Below are 20664 nucleotides of genomic sequence, written 5' to 3' on the forward strand. Positions count from 1 at the left end.
GCTGTAGCATTGGGGAGGAGGGCTGTTGGTTACACAGGGGCTGTAGCGGCGGTCTGTGCTCCTGCTGCCTTTCCTGCAGCTCAACCATACGCTGTAGCATATCAGTTTGATGCTCCAGCAGCCGGAGCATGGACTCTTGCTTTCTGTGTGCAAGCTGACGCCACCTCTCATCTTCAGCCCGCAACTTCCTCTGTTCCTCCCGCGATTCAGCCCGCCACCTCTCCTCCTCAGCCCGCGATTCAGCCCGCCACCTCTCCTCTCGCTCATATTGGGCTTTTCGGTAATCAGTCATTGACTGCCTCCACGCATTCTGCTGGGCTCTGTCAGCGTGGGAGGCAGTCTGAAGTTCTGTAAACATTTCATCACGCGTCCTTCGCTTCCTTTTTCGAATATTCACGAGCCTCTGTGAAGGAGAATGATTTGCAGCTGGTGGATGAGAAGGGAGAGGTGGTTAAAAAAGATACATTTTAGAGAACAATGTGTACACTCTTTCACGTTACATTTTGCTGTTCACACTACACAGCAGATGTGCTTTCGTTACAAGGTCGCATTTTTCCTCTTATATTGAGGGCCTGCCTGTTTGGTGTGAGAGATCACTCACGCAGTGCCAGGTCACAGATTTCAGCTTGCAGGCAGCCATGGTAAGACACAGTCTTTTGGCTTTTTTAACCTTCTTAACATGTGGGGATGGTTTCAAAGAGTACTGCTATCATTAACCATACCAAGCACCCGTTGGGTTGGCCATTTAAAATGGGTTTGCAATGTAAAAGGAGGGGCTGCGGTTTCAGGGTTAACGTGCAGCACAAACCCAACTAATAACCCTCCCCCACACACCCAATTCTCTGGGATGATCACTTCACCCCTCCCCCCACCGTGTGGCTAACAGCGGGGAATATTTCTGTTCAGCAGACCAGGAAGGGGCACTTCTGAATGTCCCCTTAATAAAATTGCCCCATTTTAACCAGGTGACCGTGAATGATATCACTCTCCTGAGGATAACAAAGAGAGATAAGGAATGGATGTTGTCTGCATGCCAGCAAACACCGGGACCATACGCTGCCATGCTTTGTTATGCAATGATTCCAGACTACGTGCTACTGGCCTGGCGTGGTAAAGTGTCCTACCATGGCGGACGGGATAAGGCAGCCCTCCCCAGAAACCTTTTGCAAAGGCTTTGGGAGTACATGAAGGAGAGCTTTCTGGAGATGTCCCTGGAGGATTTCCGCTCCATCCCCATACACGTTAACAGACTTTTCCAGTAGCTGTACTGGCCGCGATTGCCAGGGCAAATTAATCATTAATCATTAAACACGCTTGCTTTTAAACCATGTGTAATATTTACAAAGGTACACTCACCAGAGGTCCCCTGTGTGCCCACAGGGTCTTGGGTGAGTTCGGGGGTTACTGGTTCCAGGTCCAGGGTGATAAACATATCCTGGCTGTTGGGGAAACTGGTTTCTCCGCTTCCTTGCTGCTGTGAGCTATTTACATTATCTTCAGGCTCATCTTCCTCGTCCCCAGAACCCGCTTCCCTGTGTGTTTCTCCAGTGAGGGACTCATAGCACACGGTTGGGGTAGTGGTGGCTGCACCCCCTAGAATGGCATGCAGCTCTGCGTAGTAGCGGCATGTTTGCGGCTCAGCCCCGGACCTTCCGTTTGCCTCTCTGGCTTTGTGGTAGGCTTGCCTTAGCTCCTTAATTTTCACGCGGCACTGCTGTGCGTCCCTGTTATGGCCTCTGTCCTTCATGGCCCTGGAGACCTTTTCTAATATTTTGCCATTTCGTTTACTGCTTCGGAGTTCGGCCAGCACTGATTCATCTCCCCATATGGCGAGCAGATCCCGAACCTCCCGTTCTGTCCATGCTGGAGCTCTTTTGCGATCCTGGGACTCCATCACGGCTACCTGTGCTGATGAGCGACCTGTGCTCTCCACGCTCAGCAAACAGGAAATGAAATTCAAACGTTCGCGGGACTTTTCCTGTCTACCTGGCCAGTGCATCTGAGTTGAGAGTGCTGTCCAGAGCGGTCACAATGAAGCACTGTGGGATAGCTCCCGGAGGCCAATAACGTCGAATTCCGTCCACACACACCCAATTCCGACCCCCTAAGGCCGATTTTATCGCTAATCCCCTCATCGGAGGTGGTGTTAAGAAACCGGTTTAAAGGGCCCTTTAAGTCGAAAGAAAGGCCTTCGTCGTGTGAACGTGTCCAGGCTTAATTCGATTTAACGCGGCTAAAGTCGACCTAAACTCGTAGTGTAGACCAGGCCTAAGTGTGCCAATCCTGTCTGCCAAGGGAATGTGGGACCCATTCCGGGATCCTCTGAGCCTGTAATAGGGAATAAGGCTCAGAGGATGGTCTGAAGAGAGGCCCCAAAGGGCAGAAGCTCCTTTTTAATTTGTTGGGACTTTTTAGTTAGTATTTCTTGGCTGTGATTTGGCCGGAGGGTTAAGAAACCCCTCTGGAACTGACTAGTGTGTGAGCTGAGACCCACCTTGGGGAGGGAAAATGAGACAAGGAGCAGGAGTGGAATAGTAGGCCAGCAGGAGGCACTATAGGGCAGCCACACACCATGACAGTCTGATCTCTGTAAACAAGTTGACCCAGCTCCTCAAAGATAGCTAGGTGCCTAACTCCCATTGAAATAATTTAAATCCATGGGATTTAGGCACTTAAATACCTTTGAGAAGTGGGACCATAGTTCCCCCTCATAACATGGCACTGTACACTGAGAAGTGTCAGGGAAAAGAAAATATATTCATGTTTGTTTTTTCCCCACGTAGTTATGTGATATCTGCAGCAGTTTGCATTTCCAGAATGGGATCTGATTCTTGCAGATTAAATGAACAAAGATGTCTTAACCCAAGTCTAAATACTAAAGTTTATGCTTAAGGCCCAGTTCATCCACAATAAAGGGAGTACGCATGGAGTGAGGTGCTACTCCTTGTGTGTAAGAGCAGCAGATTCCAGCTCCTGCTCCTTACTCATGCATACTCCACTGACTCTCAATGACAGTTTTGACTTAATAAGATCCAAGTTAAGGACTTCAGAATTTGGTCCAATGAATGTGTGACACTAGTGAAAGATTCCATTGGGTCAGTTCTGTTAATGCTGGCCTCATTATAATTAACAAGAGGTGCATCAGTGTAAATGAGCCGTGTATCTCTGCCCATTTCTCACACTGATGTCTGGACAGTGTTCTATGGTTAGCATGATAAGGCCATGATTTCAGGCCTGATTGCAGGTAAAATGTACGGAACCTCACCCAACACCATTAATATGAACCCACATTCGGAGACTCCATCAGGAAATGTTCTCAAAATCCTCAAGTCAGATATTATGCTAGTCTGGAAGGCATTGTCTTTTATTATAGAATCTGACTCCGGCAGTCAAAGCATTAATCAAAGAATGATTTTTCATAGCCTTTTGCTGCCAAAACAAAATTTAGTAAGTTACAGAATGAGCATTCAGCAATTAGGGTAAATAATGGGAGTTATGAGACCAATTTTATCAGCTTAAATATTAATCCTGATGTCCCACTTTGGGGATAAAGAGCAGCAAACAGAACATCCAGAAATCCAGTTAATCAAATCTTTTCCATCAAATCAACTCTGAGTCTCAGCAGCCTCCAACTCTTTCCCCTTCTTCTGTCATATTCTTCTCTGTAAAAGTATAAAAAAGAAGCTGGTATAGAGCTAGGAATCATAAAATAGAGAGAGAATGAATTTTAGAGACTTTCGCTATTTTTCTAGTCCTGCGATGAGCTGGATATTAATATTTAAATATCTGATATTTTTCTCCAGATCCAAACTTTAGGTAAAAATCTTGGCTAATGTATGATGTTCACAACACCATTGAATATCGTATACACTCAGTAACAGCAGTGTTAATGTGAACCCATCTTCTGGCAGCCCAGAGCACAAACAATCTCTTCAGTGGGCTGGGTTGATGGGGTCCTGGCTGGGTCAAAAAGCCAAAGTGTGCACAAAAAACAACCAGTCCACACCCCGATCTCCAAAGCCACTCTCTGCTCCAGTTGAGGAGCTTGGCAGGGCAGGCTGGCTGTGGGTTTTGAGGGGAGACAGTATTAGGATGGACACCTCTGACCCACACTTATCATGTTGTGGGGGGGGCTTTTGGAGAGGTGCTTATCTGCTGACCTCTTGTAGAATTTGGCCATTTGTCATTAAGCATCCACAGTTTTGGCACAAGTCGCAGACTCTTCATTCTAATAGTTACCTCAGTTTGCCAGGAGGCACTAACATCAATTCCCACAAATTTCAAGATAAGAATTAAGTCCTTCAATGCCAGTCTGTAATTCCCTGCCTGTTTAGTGTCATAGTGGCCTCCTGTTTTTCACAAATGTTCTTTTCCTTCCTTGACTTCCAATAATTTCCTTTTGGAGGTACATCAGAAGGTGACATCATTCCTAGTGTTGAACTCCCATTGGTACTCTGGGGAGTTCAGCATTTGCATCAAGGAAAAATTATGCCGTTTCAAATTTACCTCCATTTCTTAGATTTTTATGCTTCTTAGTTCTCAGACCCTAGTTTCCTAAATAAAGGCCCAGTCCTGTGATTCTTATGCAATTTTTACTCAATCCTTACTCTAAGGACTGAACAGAAACTGAAGTAAGGTTCCAAGGATTGTGACATAATGGCCAACGTTGGTATGGTGGGTCCCATGCTTTTCTTGGCAGGGGGGCTAGGATACCACCCCTTACCCCTGCTCTTGGGGTGCCAAGGGCCCCCCCTAGTGGCCCAGGAAGGTGGTAGAGGAGGGAAGCAGAGAAGGGGTCTGGGTTTGCTCCTCACTCTGAGCCCCAGCCCCTCTCAACCCCTATGGATTTCTTACCCTCTTCCCCCTTGGGTAGAGTTACCCTCGGTCCTTGACACTGGGGGAGGGAGTCTCTCTGCTGGGGCAGGGTCTCCCTTCCTCCGGTTCTCTGGTGTTTCAATTTTCAGCAACACGCCTCCAAACTCCAGTCCTCTCTCCTTCCTCACTCCGCCCTGTGTGCCTGAAGCAGAAGTTTTTTATTAGGTTCCTGGCAGGGCCTTAATTGGCTACAGGTGCTCCAATTAACCTGTAGCAACTTTCCCTAGTCTACAGGACCAGGACCCTACTGTGCTTTGTACATTGTACATACACATAACAAGAAAGATGGCCCCTGCCTCAGGGAGCTTACAGTCTAGTAGATGTCCTGTTTGAGTTGGGCAAATTGCTTACTTTCTCTGTGCTTCAATCCCCATCTGTAAAATGGGAACAATAGTATTTCCTTTTCTCCCACTCTACTGTCTGCCTTGTCTATTTAGATTGCAATCTCCTTGGGACAGGGACTGTTTCTTATTACATTTGTGTACAGCACCTAGAACAATGGGACCCCGAACTTGTTTGAGTCCTCTAGGTGCTATTCTAATACTTATTCTAATAATTATTCTAATACTAATTCTAATAATGCATAACAATCACTAATGCACAGAGTTATTTACCAGACTGTTCTTCTAATCTAGTTATTGTTATTGAGCAATCAGAAAGAAACATAAATCAGTGCATCCGCCTTACAGCATATAGAAGTACTTTTCAGAAGGCCAATATGAATATATTAAAACTCATTCAAGTACTCAAAAGCGAAACATCTTTAGATATTCTGGGGTAACATAAAATGATACAAAGTAAAGGACATTTACAGGTGTAAGGCGCTCTAGTCTCAGACTCAGTGACATACTATAGGATACCTTCATTGAAAGCTAGATATTTATATCCATTTTACTCTCCAGTTCTCTGCCACAGAAGTAGTATTTTCTAACTGAGCGAGACATTTATTAATACTTAAAGCACTGACTATACAGAAAGTCAGTGTTCCTATGTTCCTTCATCACACTTTTTTTTTCAAATCCAGATCAAGTTTGCATAGAATGTGAGTGTCAGATCATTCTTTGTACTGTAACCATGTTAAATAAAATACATTGTAAAGCCCATTGTGCTTTCTAGGTTCAGCCTGCAAGATGCTGTGCACTCTGGCCCTGATCCAGCAAAGCACTTAAGCACATGTTTAACTTCAAGCATCTAAATAGTCCCATTGACTTTAGTGGACTACTCCTGGACTTAAGTACTTGGCTGGATCAAGGCCAAAATTCTCAGTATCTGGCAGGTTTGAGCCCTCTGTTTCTAATGACACTAAGCTGATGGAGTCAGAAGAAATCTTACCTTTCTTATAGTGCTTTGGCACTTCTTTTCTAATGCCAACCAGAACCCAGAAGGACAGTCGCAAATATGAAAAATAATGGGGCAAAAAATTAAATTGGCTTTTTTTCCCAAACTTTTTTGATGAGTTTCTGGTTTAAGGTTCAGATTGGTTCCTGTTTTAGCCACTTGTCCCTTTGAAAAAGGGCTGTGAACAACTGCCTTGGCAGTGCTTGTGGGAACACAGGGAGTGTTCTCTTTGTGAGCGTGAAAGGGCACAATGCACACCAAAGAAGGGGAGGAGGGCCCGGGGAGCAGAGTTTGTTTGATGTGAAGTGGGGTAGCAAACGGTACCGTCCAAAGGGTGTACTCTCCACTTGTATGCTTTGGGCAGGAATTGTGCTGCCAGAGGCAAATGCCTCCTGCAGCTTACCACCACCCCCAACATAGGTCACTGACTGTATGTGCAAGTTACACCCATACCTACCTGCTTGGTGAAAGAGGGGTGTTTTGAGAGGTGAAACACAGGAAAGCAGGTTTGCAGAAAAATGTCCCAAGAAACTTGCTTTGTTAGGGCACTATTGTGCATTTTTAACTCAGTAGATTTGATTCACTAATAATCAACTGAACCAAACATCAATATAAATATTCAGTTTTGTGTAGAAGAGAGTTGCCCCATCTAGGATTGTACTTTTTGTCAATGTATTACTTAACTTGCATCTCAAACTTGTGTGAATGTTAAATTCAGTCAAAGAAATGCCATAATGGTTATTTCAGGTATAAGCGGGCAATTCAGAATACTGTAAAATACTAGAGATGGTTGGAAACCTATATAAAATTGGCACAGCAATTTTGACCTGTGTTTTTTGTCAAAATCTGTCAGTGAAAAAATTTCATCAAAATTTAAAATTTTGATTTTTTGTTTTTATTTTTACTAGTTGTATAGTCAGTCAAAGAACAGGACAAAGATATGAAAGTTTTCATCCCTTTTTATTTGTCAAAATTAGAAATTTTAATGAAAAATGTAATTGAAATTGAAAATTTTGAAAATTTTCAAACAATATAGAAAAATATGCAATTTATCTCTCTTCTTTTCTCTCTCTCTCTCTTTCCCTTAAGTTATGTCTACACTGGCAACATTCCCTCCTCACCCCCCCTAGAAAGACAAAAGTTTTGCCACGACGTGCCAGTGTGAACAGTGCATTGTCTGCAGGAGAGCCAACGAACAGTGGCTACACTGCACGACATTTAGCGGCACAGCTGTACCGATACAGCCCTGTCGCTAAAAGCTGTGTAGTGTAGACATAGCCTTATTCTCTTTCTTTCTTTTGTTCTAAGTTATGTTCCTGAGTTAATTGTGTGTTTGGTTTTACTCTCTCCTATAGATAACTGTGTTCCGTATGGGTTCTGAGGGGCAACAGGACATTGAGATGTCTATTTTAACTGCTCTACTTAAAGGTGAGTTTTTATGCAGGCAACAAATAAGGATGAACAAACCAACTTGGAAAAAAAAATAAACACTTGCTCTGTGTGGGTCATTCTAAATACCAAAACTTTTGTCTGTTCTGTTCTTATCAGTTCAGATTAGTAACCTCAAAGCGTTTGGTGTTTTGGGTTCAGGTCTGATAAGATATGAGCCCAATATGTAAGGTCTAGATCTGAACTTTTCCATAGCATTACCCTGAAGTTTCCACAGCTTCCTTCTTCCACTTGGGCAGGAAATACCAGAAGAACCTTTCTCATTTGTGTTTGCATTTGTTGTAGCCGTTTTGGTCCCAGTATATTAGAAAGACAAGGTGGGTGAGGTAATATCTTTTATTGGACCAACTTTTGCTGGTGAAAAAGACAAGCTTTCAAGCTACACAGAGCTCTTCTTCAGGTCTGGCAAAGGTACTCTGAGTGTCACAGCTAAATGCAAGGTGGAACAGATTGTTTAGCACATATTCTAAGGGACCATTCAAGGTGAAGTGTGGGAGAGAGCCCGGCGACAAAGAGCAGCTTCATTGCTTACCTTACAACAGCACAGCTGCAGCGGCACAGCCACACCGTTGTAAGGTGTGCAGTGTAGACGTAGCCTTAATAGCTTGTCTCTTTCACCAACAGACGTTGGTCCAATAAAAGATATTACCTCCCCAACCTGTCTCTCTGACCTGTCTCATAGTGTTTCAATACATCCAATTCCAGTCCTGGCCAGTGTATGCAAAATGATAAATAACATGGGGAGAGGGAAGAAGATAACTAGATTTTTTTAAACCTCAAAAAAAATGTAGTTCAAGGATTGGAGTGAGGCTTTATAGTCACTTCTAAATGTAATTGGTTTGTCTGTCCAATAAGCTTGCTCTCTCTTTTCTAAACCCCCTAAGATTGTGGCTGAGTCTATCTTTGTTGGAACAACTGCTATTATCAAATGTTATGCACTTTGGAAGTTGATATCAGTTGATTACAAAAGAGACTTTAGGTGAAAGATGTAGGGAAAAGAGAAGCATGGGATTAAGGAATCACCAGACCTGTGTTTAGGGCATCTGCCAAACTGCTGATTATGCTCTGTGGAAGGGAGGGGAACAGTATTAGGGATAAAGTCAGCAGGGTTTAGAGAAGGAAGAAGCCTTTTAGAGGAGCTGCTTAAGCTCTGATAAACATCTAGACTCTTAGCAAGGAGTGGGGATTTGTTATGGAGTGGCAATAACCCCTGAAACCACCCACCCACACTTAGCTTAGCCCCACAAAACTTGCAAAAATATACCCAAAGTTCAACATAGCAAATGAATAAAATCCCATTTCCTATTCAATCGATCCATTTCCCATCCTCTCCTAGTAAATTATCTGTACCTTTACATAGGTCCTAACAAAAGTGTTTAGTTTAAAAAATTGTTTGTGTGTGGGGTGTAAATCAGATGGGTGATAATGAGGATGGAGGATGATATGACAATGCAGAATGAGCTGGATCACTCAACTGGCTGGATTAAGGGATCCAGCCAATTCCCCTCGGCCGTGTCATTTCCAAACATTCTAACGCTTGAGTTTGGTTTTTGTTGTTGTTTTTAAAGTAAATCTTTGTAAAGAAAGTAATGTTGGTTTGGACTGTTAGCTGGATTCCAAAGCACACTCTCAGCCATAATGCTCTTATTACAAAGATTTTTGTTTGCGAGCTAATCTGAACCTTTTGAGATTATTCTGTCGCTTCTGACAATTTTTCTTGAACATTTAAACTACATAATGTTGTAGAGAAAGATATTGTATCACTAATGTGTATAAATGAGACAAGACTAATACTCTTGCTAAAACAAGTAAGGGACTAAGGTCCATTTCTGCGAACTGCAAGGAAAAAGGGAGAATGTTACTATTCCCAATTTTGAAAGGATTATTGGGCCGAATCCTCAACTGGTGTAAAAAAATCATAGCTCCATTCATTTCAACATAACTACTCACCGTTAGACCAGCTGAAGATCTGATCTAATCCCCAGAGAATTAAATTACAGTGGTGTCCACTCATTTACATGAAGTGTGAAATGCTAAATACTTTTGTTTGCTTAGGTACCAACGCATCTGCACCAGATCAGCTGAGCTTGGCATTGGCCTGGAACCGTGTGGACATTGCACGTAGCCAAATCTTTGTCTTTGGACATCACTGGCCGGTAAAGCTGCTTTTCCTAGACCGATTAGTTAGCAATTATTTTAAATTACGTGGAAAATATCCCTTCCTTTGATTTTCTTGGCAATGACAGTAATGTTGAATTCTTTTGGTATGCATGATGACCTGGTCTGGAATATTCCATATGGACTGTTCATTATAAAATATCACCAGTCTACCTTTTCCAAAAAGTTAATAATGACAAAACTCGTGTGCTTTTGAAATGAAAAGTAGCAGCATAAAATTAGCAAATGAATTTATTCAAGATTCCTCTTGAGGCAAGAAATTCAAATAATGGAAATCATATGGGGCCTGATTTATGCTGAGTGCATATCTACACTAGAAATTTAAATCGACCTATGTTAGGGCATCGCTTTAACTACACTGACATAAGCCCTGCGCTTCTCGTGGTTCATGTACATTCTGCCATCCTTCTGTTGGTGTTGTGCGTCCACACCAGGAGTGCTTCCACCCACTTAAGAGGGGCAGTGTCGGGGGCTGAGAACCTGGGCTCTCAGCTCCGCACGCAGCTCCCTGCAGGAAGCCCGGCTGCCCTCCACCCTCTGCACCAGCTCTCGGCTCCCTGCTCCCCGCCACCAGGAGCCCAGCTGCCCTGGCTCCCAGCAGGGAGCTCTGCGCCCGAGGCTGGGCGGCTCCTGGCCTCCCAACAGGGAGCCGGGAGCCTTGGTGCAACCGGGCTCCGCACAGGCAGCCGGGAGCCTCCAGATGGCACCTGGGCTCCCCATTGGGAGCTGGGAGTCTCCAGGCAGCAGCCAGGTTCCAAGTTGGGTGGGCACAGCCCAGCTGGGGTAAGGCGCCCAGAGGGGCAGCCAGGCTCTAGCTGGAGCTCCTCATCCACCTAGCGGTGACAACTCGGCTTTCAGCGTGGAGCCGTGAAATTGACAAGAATGACAGCCAGCAGCCAATGTAAGTAACTCAGGGTCTACACGGACACTACATCGTTACACCAACGTAAGCCCTATGCCTCTCGTGGAGGTGGAGTTATTATGTTAGTGTAATAGGCACATACATCAGTGGGAGCAAGGCTGTAGTGTGTACACTGACATAATTAGATCGACATAAGCTGCCTTCCATCGACCTAACTCTGTAGGGTAGACCAAGCCTCAGACCTCAGCAGAACCAGTCATCACACCCATAGTGAACTGCATGTTCTAGTAATACTACTTAGACCTCCGGCTGCCTGACTGGTGAGTACAAGCGGGTGGTTAGATGTCTAGCTCTAATAAATTACACAGTAGGGCTGGAAATTATAAAGGTACCTAGGAGACTCCTTTGAAAATCCCAGTTTGAATTAATGGGACAAAATCATGACCACAAAGAGACCAATGCTGAATATCAGGCCCTTAGTGTATGAGATGATGCAAAATGAATCTAGGGGTGAGATTTTCAGAAGTGCCTAAGGCATTGGAATGGGTCTTGTGCTCTTAAATCATTTTTAAAGTGTGATACTGCACCCATTGAAGTTAATGGTAAAGCTCCCATTGATTTCAATGGGGGAAGATCAGACACTTGAGTGCTTTTGAAAATTCTACCCTAGAGTCATTCATGTAACTAAAAAAAACCTTGTTTTAAGCCAGTTTGGTGACTCAATATGCTGGTGCATTTTGCTTTACTACATGAACCATCTGGTATGAAATTATTACAAACAGGGCCGGCGCTTCCACTAGGCAACCCTAGGCAGTCGCCTAGGGTGGCAGGATTTGAGGGACGGCATTTTGCTGCCGTCAGCAGAAATTCAGCAGCGGGGGGTCCTTCCGCTCCAGGTCTTCGGTGGAAATTCGGCGGTGGGTCCTTCACTCGCTCCGGGACCCGCCGCCGAAGTGCCCCGAAGATGCAGAGCGGAAGGACCCCACCGCCGAAGACCCCAGGCCCCCTGAATGCTCAGGTGGCAAAAACCCTGGCGCCGCTCCTGATTACAAAGTGTTCTGAGGAACCACGAAGAAATAGGCCATAAGAATTAAGTAAGGTTCTTTTTTTTTTTAATTAGATGTCTTTCTTGAAATGACGTACAATAAAATGGTCAGTAAAATACTTTACATCCACACTATGTGCTTCATTGAGGTTAATTTAATTTAGAAACCTCAGTCATTAAAAATTTAACCAACAATCCTTCCTGTATACGCTATTTTATTCTTTCCCTGTTAGCAATGTGATGTTTCCAATATTCTCGGTCCATTAAAAACATTTTCATAAAGAGGATTTAGGGATCCTAAACAATATAAGTATTATTATAAATCAATTTATCTGGAGGAAATGTTCCAATCTCCACATTGTGTTTAGATTAAAAAACATCAACGGGCAAACAAAACCTACCGCTGTTTTGTCCAGTTTCATCTTTGTACTCTTCAACTCTTTGTGGAAATTACATGAGCCGATTACAATTCATTGTCATTTCAAATTAATGAAGATTGCCCTTGATGTAGTGTTTGCTGTGAGTTTACAGATCAATTTCTGTCCTGACTTGTAAATGCTTTCATGGTAGGATAGTGTGAGAGGACTTTGTGCAAAAAAGAAAGCTTTGTTAAGCAAACGTGTATGGCCTTGATCCTGCAGTTCTCTGCACAATGAACCAATTTGTTGTGGTCTAGCATAAATGTTTGTGTAAGTTATGTATGAGGACAAGTTAAGTGCTAGGTGCAGCAGTCCAAACTGAGGGGAAGTAGTCTCAAAATTTTTCAGCCAAATCTTTTTTTTCATTGAAAAATGCACATTTGGTGACATTGAAGCATTTTGTGAATTCAAGTTGGTTTCACCAAATTGTTGGTTTAAGAAAAAAAACAAACACCATTTGAAAAAATGGATTTTTTCAGTTTGAAATTATTTTTGTTTCAAAATTTTCTTTAATATTTTTAAAAATTCAAAAATAAATGGTCCAAGCCTAAATGACATGTTTTGTTCCATCTGGAATGAATTTTTTTCAACTTTTTGAAATTGCTGATTCACTGAAAATTCGCTATTTGCCCAATTCTAGCCTCAAGTGTGCCTTCCTCCTTTCTCCCAAGAGCACAGGTTAAAATGGAGAAGGGGGTAGTGGAGAATAGGCACATTTGAGGAGACATGAACATAAGCATGATCTTAGCATGTAAATGAGCCACTTAGCTGCAATCTTCCCTCTTTGGCCTTAGCCCATACGACTATATAGAGGTCAGTTGATGGCCATGTGGCATTCTTATTAACACTGGTCCCTTCTATTCCTTATCTGCTTGTTGCTTTTACTTTGACATTCCACTATTTCTCTACATATGTTTAAAAAGTGGAAAGAAGGTGAAGTGCCAGGCTCATACTCAGCAGCTTACCATACCTCTCAGTTGTACCTTACTTTGAGACATCCACTTGAGTCCCAGACTTAACTACTTACCACAAAAATATGGTGCTGTCCCACTTTGAAATGTTGTTGCTCATATCAGGGATAAAGAATCATGCAAATGGTTATGGAATAGGTGTACTCAGGGAATGAATCCCTGCATGAATTTGTTGAGTGTGGTGTTCCTCATTTTCGATCTTTCTCACACATTATGTCCCAATTTGGGCCTTGATGTTTTGAGAGATTTGCCACTACAGATAACGATTGTGTACTAGATGTTGCCTTTTCAACTGTGAATTCTCTGCCTAGTCCGTTTTCTTCTTTAGATGTTACTCTGTGCTCCTGAGTAAGTCATAAGCAGCTGGGATCAAACGTGGGATGTCTAGATCTTAAAGCATTAGCCTCTACGCTGCCTAAGCTGAAAGTTCCAGATCTGTTAGCTAAGGCTGTATGAGGCTCCTCAATCTCTATATGTGGCCTAGCCACCTCTAGAGGGGGACAGCATGCCACACTGAGTGAGGGTAGGTTACACATAGCACCACTGTAAAAGAGAGTGGTGGTATTAAGATTCAATAGAACATTCTATTGATGTACAATCTTCCAATTGCCAAAACAATTGACTGTATTATCTTAATATTTGTGCATTATTAAATGTAGCCTTTAGGAAGCCTTACAGTGACTGATGGCACAGCACCTGAGAAGGAAAAGAAATCTCCAGCACCTCAAACTAAAGCAGCCAGAGGGAAAGGAAAAGGGAAAAAAAAGGGAGGGAAAATGAAAGAAGAGCCGGAAGAAGAAACAGATCCACGGAAGCTTGAACTACTAAACTGGGTAAGGTGAAAGTGGCAGCTTTCTTCCAGTTGCTGCTCTGTTCTTTATCTCGTTTGACTCCTCCCTCTAATCTGTTCTTCTCAGTTTACATATGCACACACCCAGCTTACCCCAAAGATAAATCAAAGAATGAGTTACCTTCTACAAGGCCCTAGAAGTGATGCAAACAGACACATTAATCCCACCTGGAATGAAAGGAATTAACTTCTGGTGAGGGACATATTGATTCCTGGAATATTCTGAGGCATGGGAGACCTTTTATGTAGGGCTGTCAAGTGATTAAAAAAATTAATTGTAATTAATCGCGCTGTTAAACAAGAATAGAATACCATTTATTTAAATATTTTTGGATGTTTTCCACATTTTCAAATATATTGATTTCAATTACAACATAGAATACAGAGTGTTCAGTGCTCACTTTATATTTATTTTTATTACAAATATTTGCACTGTAAAAAACAAAAGAAATAGTATTTTTCAGTTCACCTAATACAAGTACTGTAGTGCAATTTCTTTATCATGAAAGATGAACTTACAAATGTAGAATTATGTACAAAAAAATGCATTCAAAAATAAAACTATGTAAAACTTTAGAGCCTACAAGTCCACTCAGTCCTACTTCAGCCAATCGCTCAGACAAACAAGTTTAGTTACTATTTGCAGGAGATAATGCTGCCCACATCTTGTTTACAATGTCACCTGAAAGTGAGAACAGGCATTCACATGGCACTGTTGTAGCCGGCGTCACAAGATATTTACCTGCCAGATGCGCTAAATCTTCATATGTCCCTTCATGCTTCAACAACCATTCCAGAGGACATGCGTCCATGCTGATGACGGGTTCTGCTCAATAGCGATCCAAAGCAGAGTGGACTGACGCATGTTAATTTTCATCATCTGAGTCAGATGCCACCAGCAGAAGGTTGATTTTCTTTTTCTGTAGGTTTTTTTTTTTCTGTAGTTTCCACATCTGAGTGTTGCTTTTTTAAGACTTCTGAAAGCATGCTCCACACCTCGTCCCTCTCAGATTTTGGAATGGCACTTCAGATTCTTAAACCTTGGGTTGAGTGTTGTAACTATTTTTAGAAATCTCACATTGGTACCTTCTTTGTATTTTGTCAAGTCTGCTATGAAAGTGTTCTTCAAACGAATATGTACTGGGTCATCATCCGAGACTGCTATAACATGAAATATATGGCAGAATGTGGGTAAAGCAGAAAAGGAGACATACAGTTCTCCCCCAAGGAGGTCAGTCACAAATTTAATTAACGCGTTATTTTTTTAACAAGCATCATCAGCATGGAAGCATGTCTTCTGGAATGGTGGCTGAAGCATGAAGGAGCATACGAATGTTTAGCATATCTGGCACGTAAATACCTCGCGACGCTGGCTATAAAAGTGCCATGCAAACACCTGTTCTCACTTTCAGGTGACATTGTAAATAAGAAGCAGGCAGCAGTATTTCCCATAAATGTTAACAAACTTTTGTGTCTTAGCGATTGGCTGAACAAGAAGTAAGACTGAATGGACTTGTAGGCTCTAAAATTTTACATTGTTTTGTTTTTGAGTGCAGTTATGTAACACAAATGTAGATTCTTTTTTAAGTGACACTTTCACGATAAAGAGATTGCACTACAGTACTTGTATGAGGTGAATTGAAAAATACTATTTCTTTTGTTTATCATTTTTACGGTGCAAATGTTTGTCATCAAAAATAATATAAAGTGAGCACTGTACACTTCATATTCTGTGTTGTAATTGAAATCAATATATTTGGAAAACATAGAAAAACATCCAAAAATATTTAATAAACTTCAATTGGTATTCTATTGTTTAACAGTGCAATTAATCGCGATTAATTTTTTAATCACAATTAATTTTTTGGAGTTAATCGCATGAGTTAACTGCGATTAATCGACAGCCCTACTTTTATGTATTTTATAAGTGTCTTCATAATGCTAGGTAGATTACATATTTCTATGCAATCTACCTATATCTAAGGTCACACAAGCATTTCCATTTTAGGTGGTAATTTTCTGTTGCTATTAATAGTTCTACATTTTCCAATCTTTTTCCTTCCTGGCTGAAATTTGGCAGGTTTGTTTTCAGTTCAGGAGTGAATTGTTTTGGAAGGTTTGAACCAAAGTGATTAAACCATATTTGGGAACAGAAAGACTGCAAAAATATATAGTTTTTCCTTTACAAAAAAGTATTCCTTTGAATGTTTCTAGCTCATTAGTGATTAGTGAGGAAGACTTAACATTTTACAGGAAGACAGTTCTTTTGTTTTGAATTTCCTATGAGTTTATTTTAATTTTTTTAAAGTTGAACATTCTATTAGGTTGTTCCCATGTTTGGCCATATTAAGGGAAACTCTTGTATGTTTTCTGACCAATATTTCTAGCAAGAACTTGGGGATTTCTTTTCAGAAGATCGGAGCCAGTGCATATTGCCACTTCTCTCTATTTGAGGCAACAGCTTGTCAGTTGAATGGATGCTGCCTATGTGGGTTGTTATGGTACAAAACACTCTTTACGTTTGTGCAGTTCATTCTTTTTAAATTTAACCTGCTCCCATCACACACAGCAAGCAAACCCACCTCTTCGTATAATGTGTCATTTCACTTGGTTTAGCTATAAGATACCAAATAAAAAGTACTGAACATTACAATCATGTTCCTAAAGGTTTCATTTACTGCTCTCATTACTTCAACATTAAGGACACATCCAAAACAAAAAACAAAAACAAAAACCACAACATCTAAACTATACATGGAACACCGATCGGGGACGTTCTCATTTTTCAAAATGACATTTGACGTGTAGATGACTGAACATAGCTTGAAATTCACACGTGAATTCTTTTATTAAACAACCAAAAAACTTCTGTTTAGCAGTTGCTGGAACAGCATCTCTGACTTACTTGCCCAGGGTTTGCATTGTGTTCTCTGTTATCAACTTTCAGGTGAATTCCCTGGAGCAGGCTATGCTGGATGCCCTGGTACTGGATCGAGTTGATTTTGTGAAACTCTTGATTGAAAATGGAGTGAACATGCAACGCTTCCTCACTATTCCTCGACTAGAAGAGCTTTATAATACTGTGAGTGAGCTGTGATTCTGATATAAACTGCTGCATCTCTCACTGTTGAGTTCAGCGTGACACCTTTTCCTTTCTCCCTTCCTCCCCCATCCCAATAATTGGCACAGAAACTGTCCAACTGGTGGTTTCACTTTATACTTCAACTATTGAAGGGAAAAAAACTGGGCACACTGACAGTCCACGAAAGGTGCATATCACTAGAGGGAGTCACTGTAATAACTCATGGCTTCATAATACTTTAAGATACACAGAATATCTTGACTAAGCCTAGAGCAGCTTTTAGACAATCTTATGGTTTATCATGTAAATATAGTGAAGTATTTTTAAAATGCATATTAAGAACTCTTTAATAACTAGTATTGCCATTAAAACCATATCAGCCAATAGCTGTGGCTTTTTACCTACATATTCTTAACTCACTCACTGATGTGACACACAATCTTGTTGATCCTCAGTTAGTTTTCATTTCTTTATCCTTTATTGTTGTAATAATAAAATGCTATATAGAAACTCTCATCCATAAATCCCAAAGCACTTTACACGTGGAGCTGAGTATCATTATTCCCACTTATAGAATGGGAAACCAAGGCACAGAGGCAAAAAGACCTGCCCAAGGTCACCCAGCAGGCCAGTGGCAGAACCGGGAATAAAACCCAGTTCTCCTGAATCTCAATCCAGTGCACTATCCACTAGGTCATGATGCCTCTTTTATAACACATAGGCTGCTTGGGACTAGAGTCTCCTTTGCACAAACCCACAGACAGAACACCCCAGTAGATCCTTACTCCTGTGCAGAATTCATGTGCTGCGCAGAATTTTTTTCCACAAAAAATACATTCTGCTGGAAAGGTGCTGCAGTTACTCCTTTTGTCCACAAGGGCCGCTGTGGCACCAGAACACAAAGCAGTGGCTCCTGGGCAGGAGCAGCCCCAGTTCCGGATAGGAAAGAGAAAGAAGTTGCCTTGCTCACAGCACCCTGCCCAGGGGCCAGATCAGGAGGCATGGGATATGGAGGAACAGACAGCATGGGGCACCTGGGGCTGCTGGGGGGTCACAGACTGGGGTTCAGAAGGGCTAGTGGGGGTGACAGACTGGGGCAGGGGCTGAATGGGAGTGGGGGTGCAGAGACACATGGGGACAGGAGGTGGCTAAGTGGGGGTACAGGGACACATGGGGATGGGGAAAGTGGCTGAGGGGGGTGCGAGGACACATGGGGACAGGGGCAGATGTGCCTGACGAAATGAGAGAGACTATGAGTCATCGAGGGTCTGCATGGTGGTGGCTCCCTAACAAACTCTTCCCTCTCCCAAAAACCTTTTACATTGTTCTCCCACCCATACCCAACAACCCTCCAGGTTCACACCCAGGCTCCTTCCCAGCAGTTTTTCCCTCTCCCTCAGCTCCTCCACTATCCCTGGCTTCCCCAAGCCTTTTCACTGCTTCTTAGGGGTGCAGGAAATACATTTCCATATTGTAGTTTAAATGAATTATTACTCAGAGTTCTGTATTCATATACCTAGTAAGGAATCTACTTGTCAAAAAACATTTCTTGAATATTTTTTGTTGTCTGTATTGTTATAGACATAGTTGCCAACAGGTCTTTGAAATAAATTACAAAATAATTGAAACTAGCATGATTATACTGTGTTATTTTCACAAATAAAATATGCAGAATTTTGCAGAATTTTAAAATATTGGGCGCAGAATATTTAATTTTTGGCGCAGAATTCCCCCAGGAGTAGATCCTGCAGAGGCACAGAGCTGCCATAAACTATTCCTCCATCACCTCTCCCTGCTGTTAGTATGGGAGGTGTGGCCAAAGGTAAAGGGTCACTGCCAAGGCACCTTGCGATTCCCAGGCGGGGATTACAGCACCTTGTAGCTGTTGGCAGCCAGTGCGAGTTAAGGCAACCTGAAGGCTCCTGTGATGTATATCTGAGGACTGGACCATTGCACAGGGTTCCTAGGTTGATAGCAGCACAAAGGTGGCTGTAAACTCTATTAGTGACTTGTTACTTTTGGCCAGTTGTGCCTCCCATCTTTTTATCCGTGAAGAAAACAGTACATAATCATGTGCTGTTCGGATAATGAACAAATGATCGTTCTGGGAATTCACATCCAAATTTCTAATGCTTTGCAGAAACTACACTTTTTTTTTAATCAAGGGGCAGAATTAAAGGCCTAACAAAATATGAATGGTCTCTCTTTCAGAGATTGGGTCCACCAAATACACTGCATTTGCTAGTCAGGGATGTGAAAAAGGTAAGTTTTTATATTATTTCCAGATATTGGGATTTATTTTCATAATTATTTTAATTGTACAAATCAGTGGGGGAAGTGAACATAATGTAGATGGAAAATAAAACTTTGAAATGAAATTATAGTTTTTAAGGAAAGGGAAGTTAAATCACTAGTAGTGTAAGATACTCAGACCAGATTTAAATATACTTAATTTCTTTACATATCATAAGAAGCTTACATACAACATTACAGTGGAAAAATATTTCCTTGCAAAATTGCAGAAACAGAAGTTAGAGAAAATATTTACTCCATTATCCAGTCCATCCACCTGCCAATGCAGGATTGTTCCTTTCTGTGTATTTACTAGTGTGTTTTTCGGACTCCCAAGCAATGTTACTTCTACCACTTCCACTGGGAGAAAGTCACTTCCACTCTTCAGAGTTAGAAGTCATAAATCTGTTATTCATTACCATCTACTCCATATAAATGTATTGTAAGGCTTAGTGTTAAATTCACTATATTTGATGGGTTTTGCATGTGTTATTTTGCTACCCAGAGTATATCCTGCATTCCTGTTGCAAGGAAAAACTCAACTGATTTCAGTGAGAGTTCCTCATGAAAGTTTTGCAGGATTGGGTCAATGTATAATCCATAATGATCCACCTCAGGGTTTAATTCTTATCTAATTTTTCATTATTCACATTTTCCAATGGTACTAACTCTCTTCTGTGTATTTTTCCTATCTGTCTGTCCATCTTTCTCCTCCTGGTCATCGCATTTCCATGGCTCACTCTCATTCAGCGACAAGTTCGGGGATTTGGTTGGGTTAACATGGAGGTGATTTGTTTCCCTAGAATGTAGCTCTTTCATCATAGTTTATTGCTAAGTGGTGTTCTAGACTAAACCTTGCTGTGATGTGCAACAAAGGATACAGTTAGAACCGTGAAACACAGTGCTCAGTCACAGCTCTGGGAGATTTAATGTAACTGTCCAACCAATCTTTAACAATATGACAATATAGGTTATACAACCTGCCTGTTTACCAAGTTTAGACTGCAGATTAACCCAAATTTCCCTGTACATGATGGGCTGGGAATTGTAGATAATAATGAGGTGGGGAAAAAAGTTATCCATACAGTAAAAGCTACAGTGTATTCTGACCCCTTTCACAAGCAGGAGGAAACTCTTGTATCAGCATACTACACGTAATTGCTCTCTTTTTAAAAAGCAAGGAATATAAGCAAATCTGACTTATCCTGAAATAAATAGAATAATTACAACAAATCGTAATTTAGTAGTTCGATTTCTCATCATAGACTTGATCCAAAGTCTACTGAAGTCAATAGGAGTCTTT

At 41.8% G+C, this 20664-nt stretch overlaps 1 protein-coding gene across 1 annotated transcript in view; it reads left to right on the forward strand.

Annotated features, from left to right (window-relative positions):
* The window catches only part of TRPM1 (transient receptor potential cation channel subfamily M member 1), a 143740-nt gene that overhangs the window by 80283 nt on the left and 42793 nt on the right, over positions 1–20664 (forward strand). Inside the window, exons 10-14 of the mRNA XM_026648451.1 lie at positions 7569–7641; positions 9718–9818; positions 13797–13970; positions 16935–17069; positions 19281–19331. Of these exons, the coding sequence (XP_026504236.1) occupies positions 7569–7641; positions 9718–9818; positions 13797–13970; positions 16935–17069; positions 19281–19331 (534 nt within the window). The remainder of the gene's footprint in view (positions 1–7568; positions 7642–9717; positions 9819–13796; positions 13971–16934; positions 17070–19280; positions 19332–20664) is intronic.

This window comes from Terrapene carolina, unplaced genomic scaffold (assembly GCF_002925995.2).
Source record: "Terrapene carolina triunguis isolate 2854851 unplaced genomic scaffold, T_m_triunguis-2.0 Scaffold67, whole genome shotgun sequence".
Lineage (NCBI taxonomy): Eukaryota > Metazoa > Chordata > Testudines > Emydidae > Terrapene > Terrapene triunguis.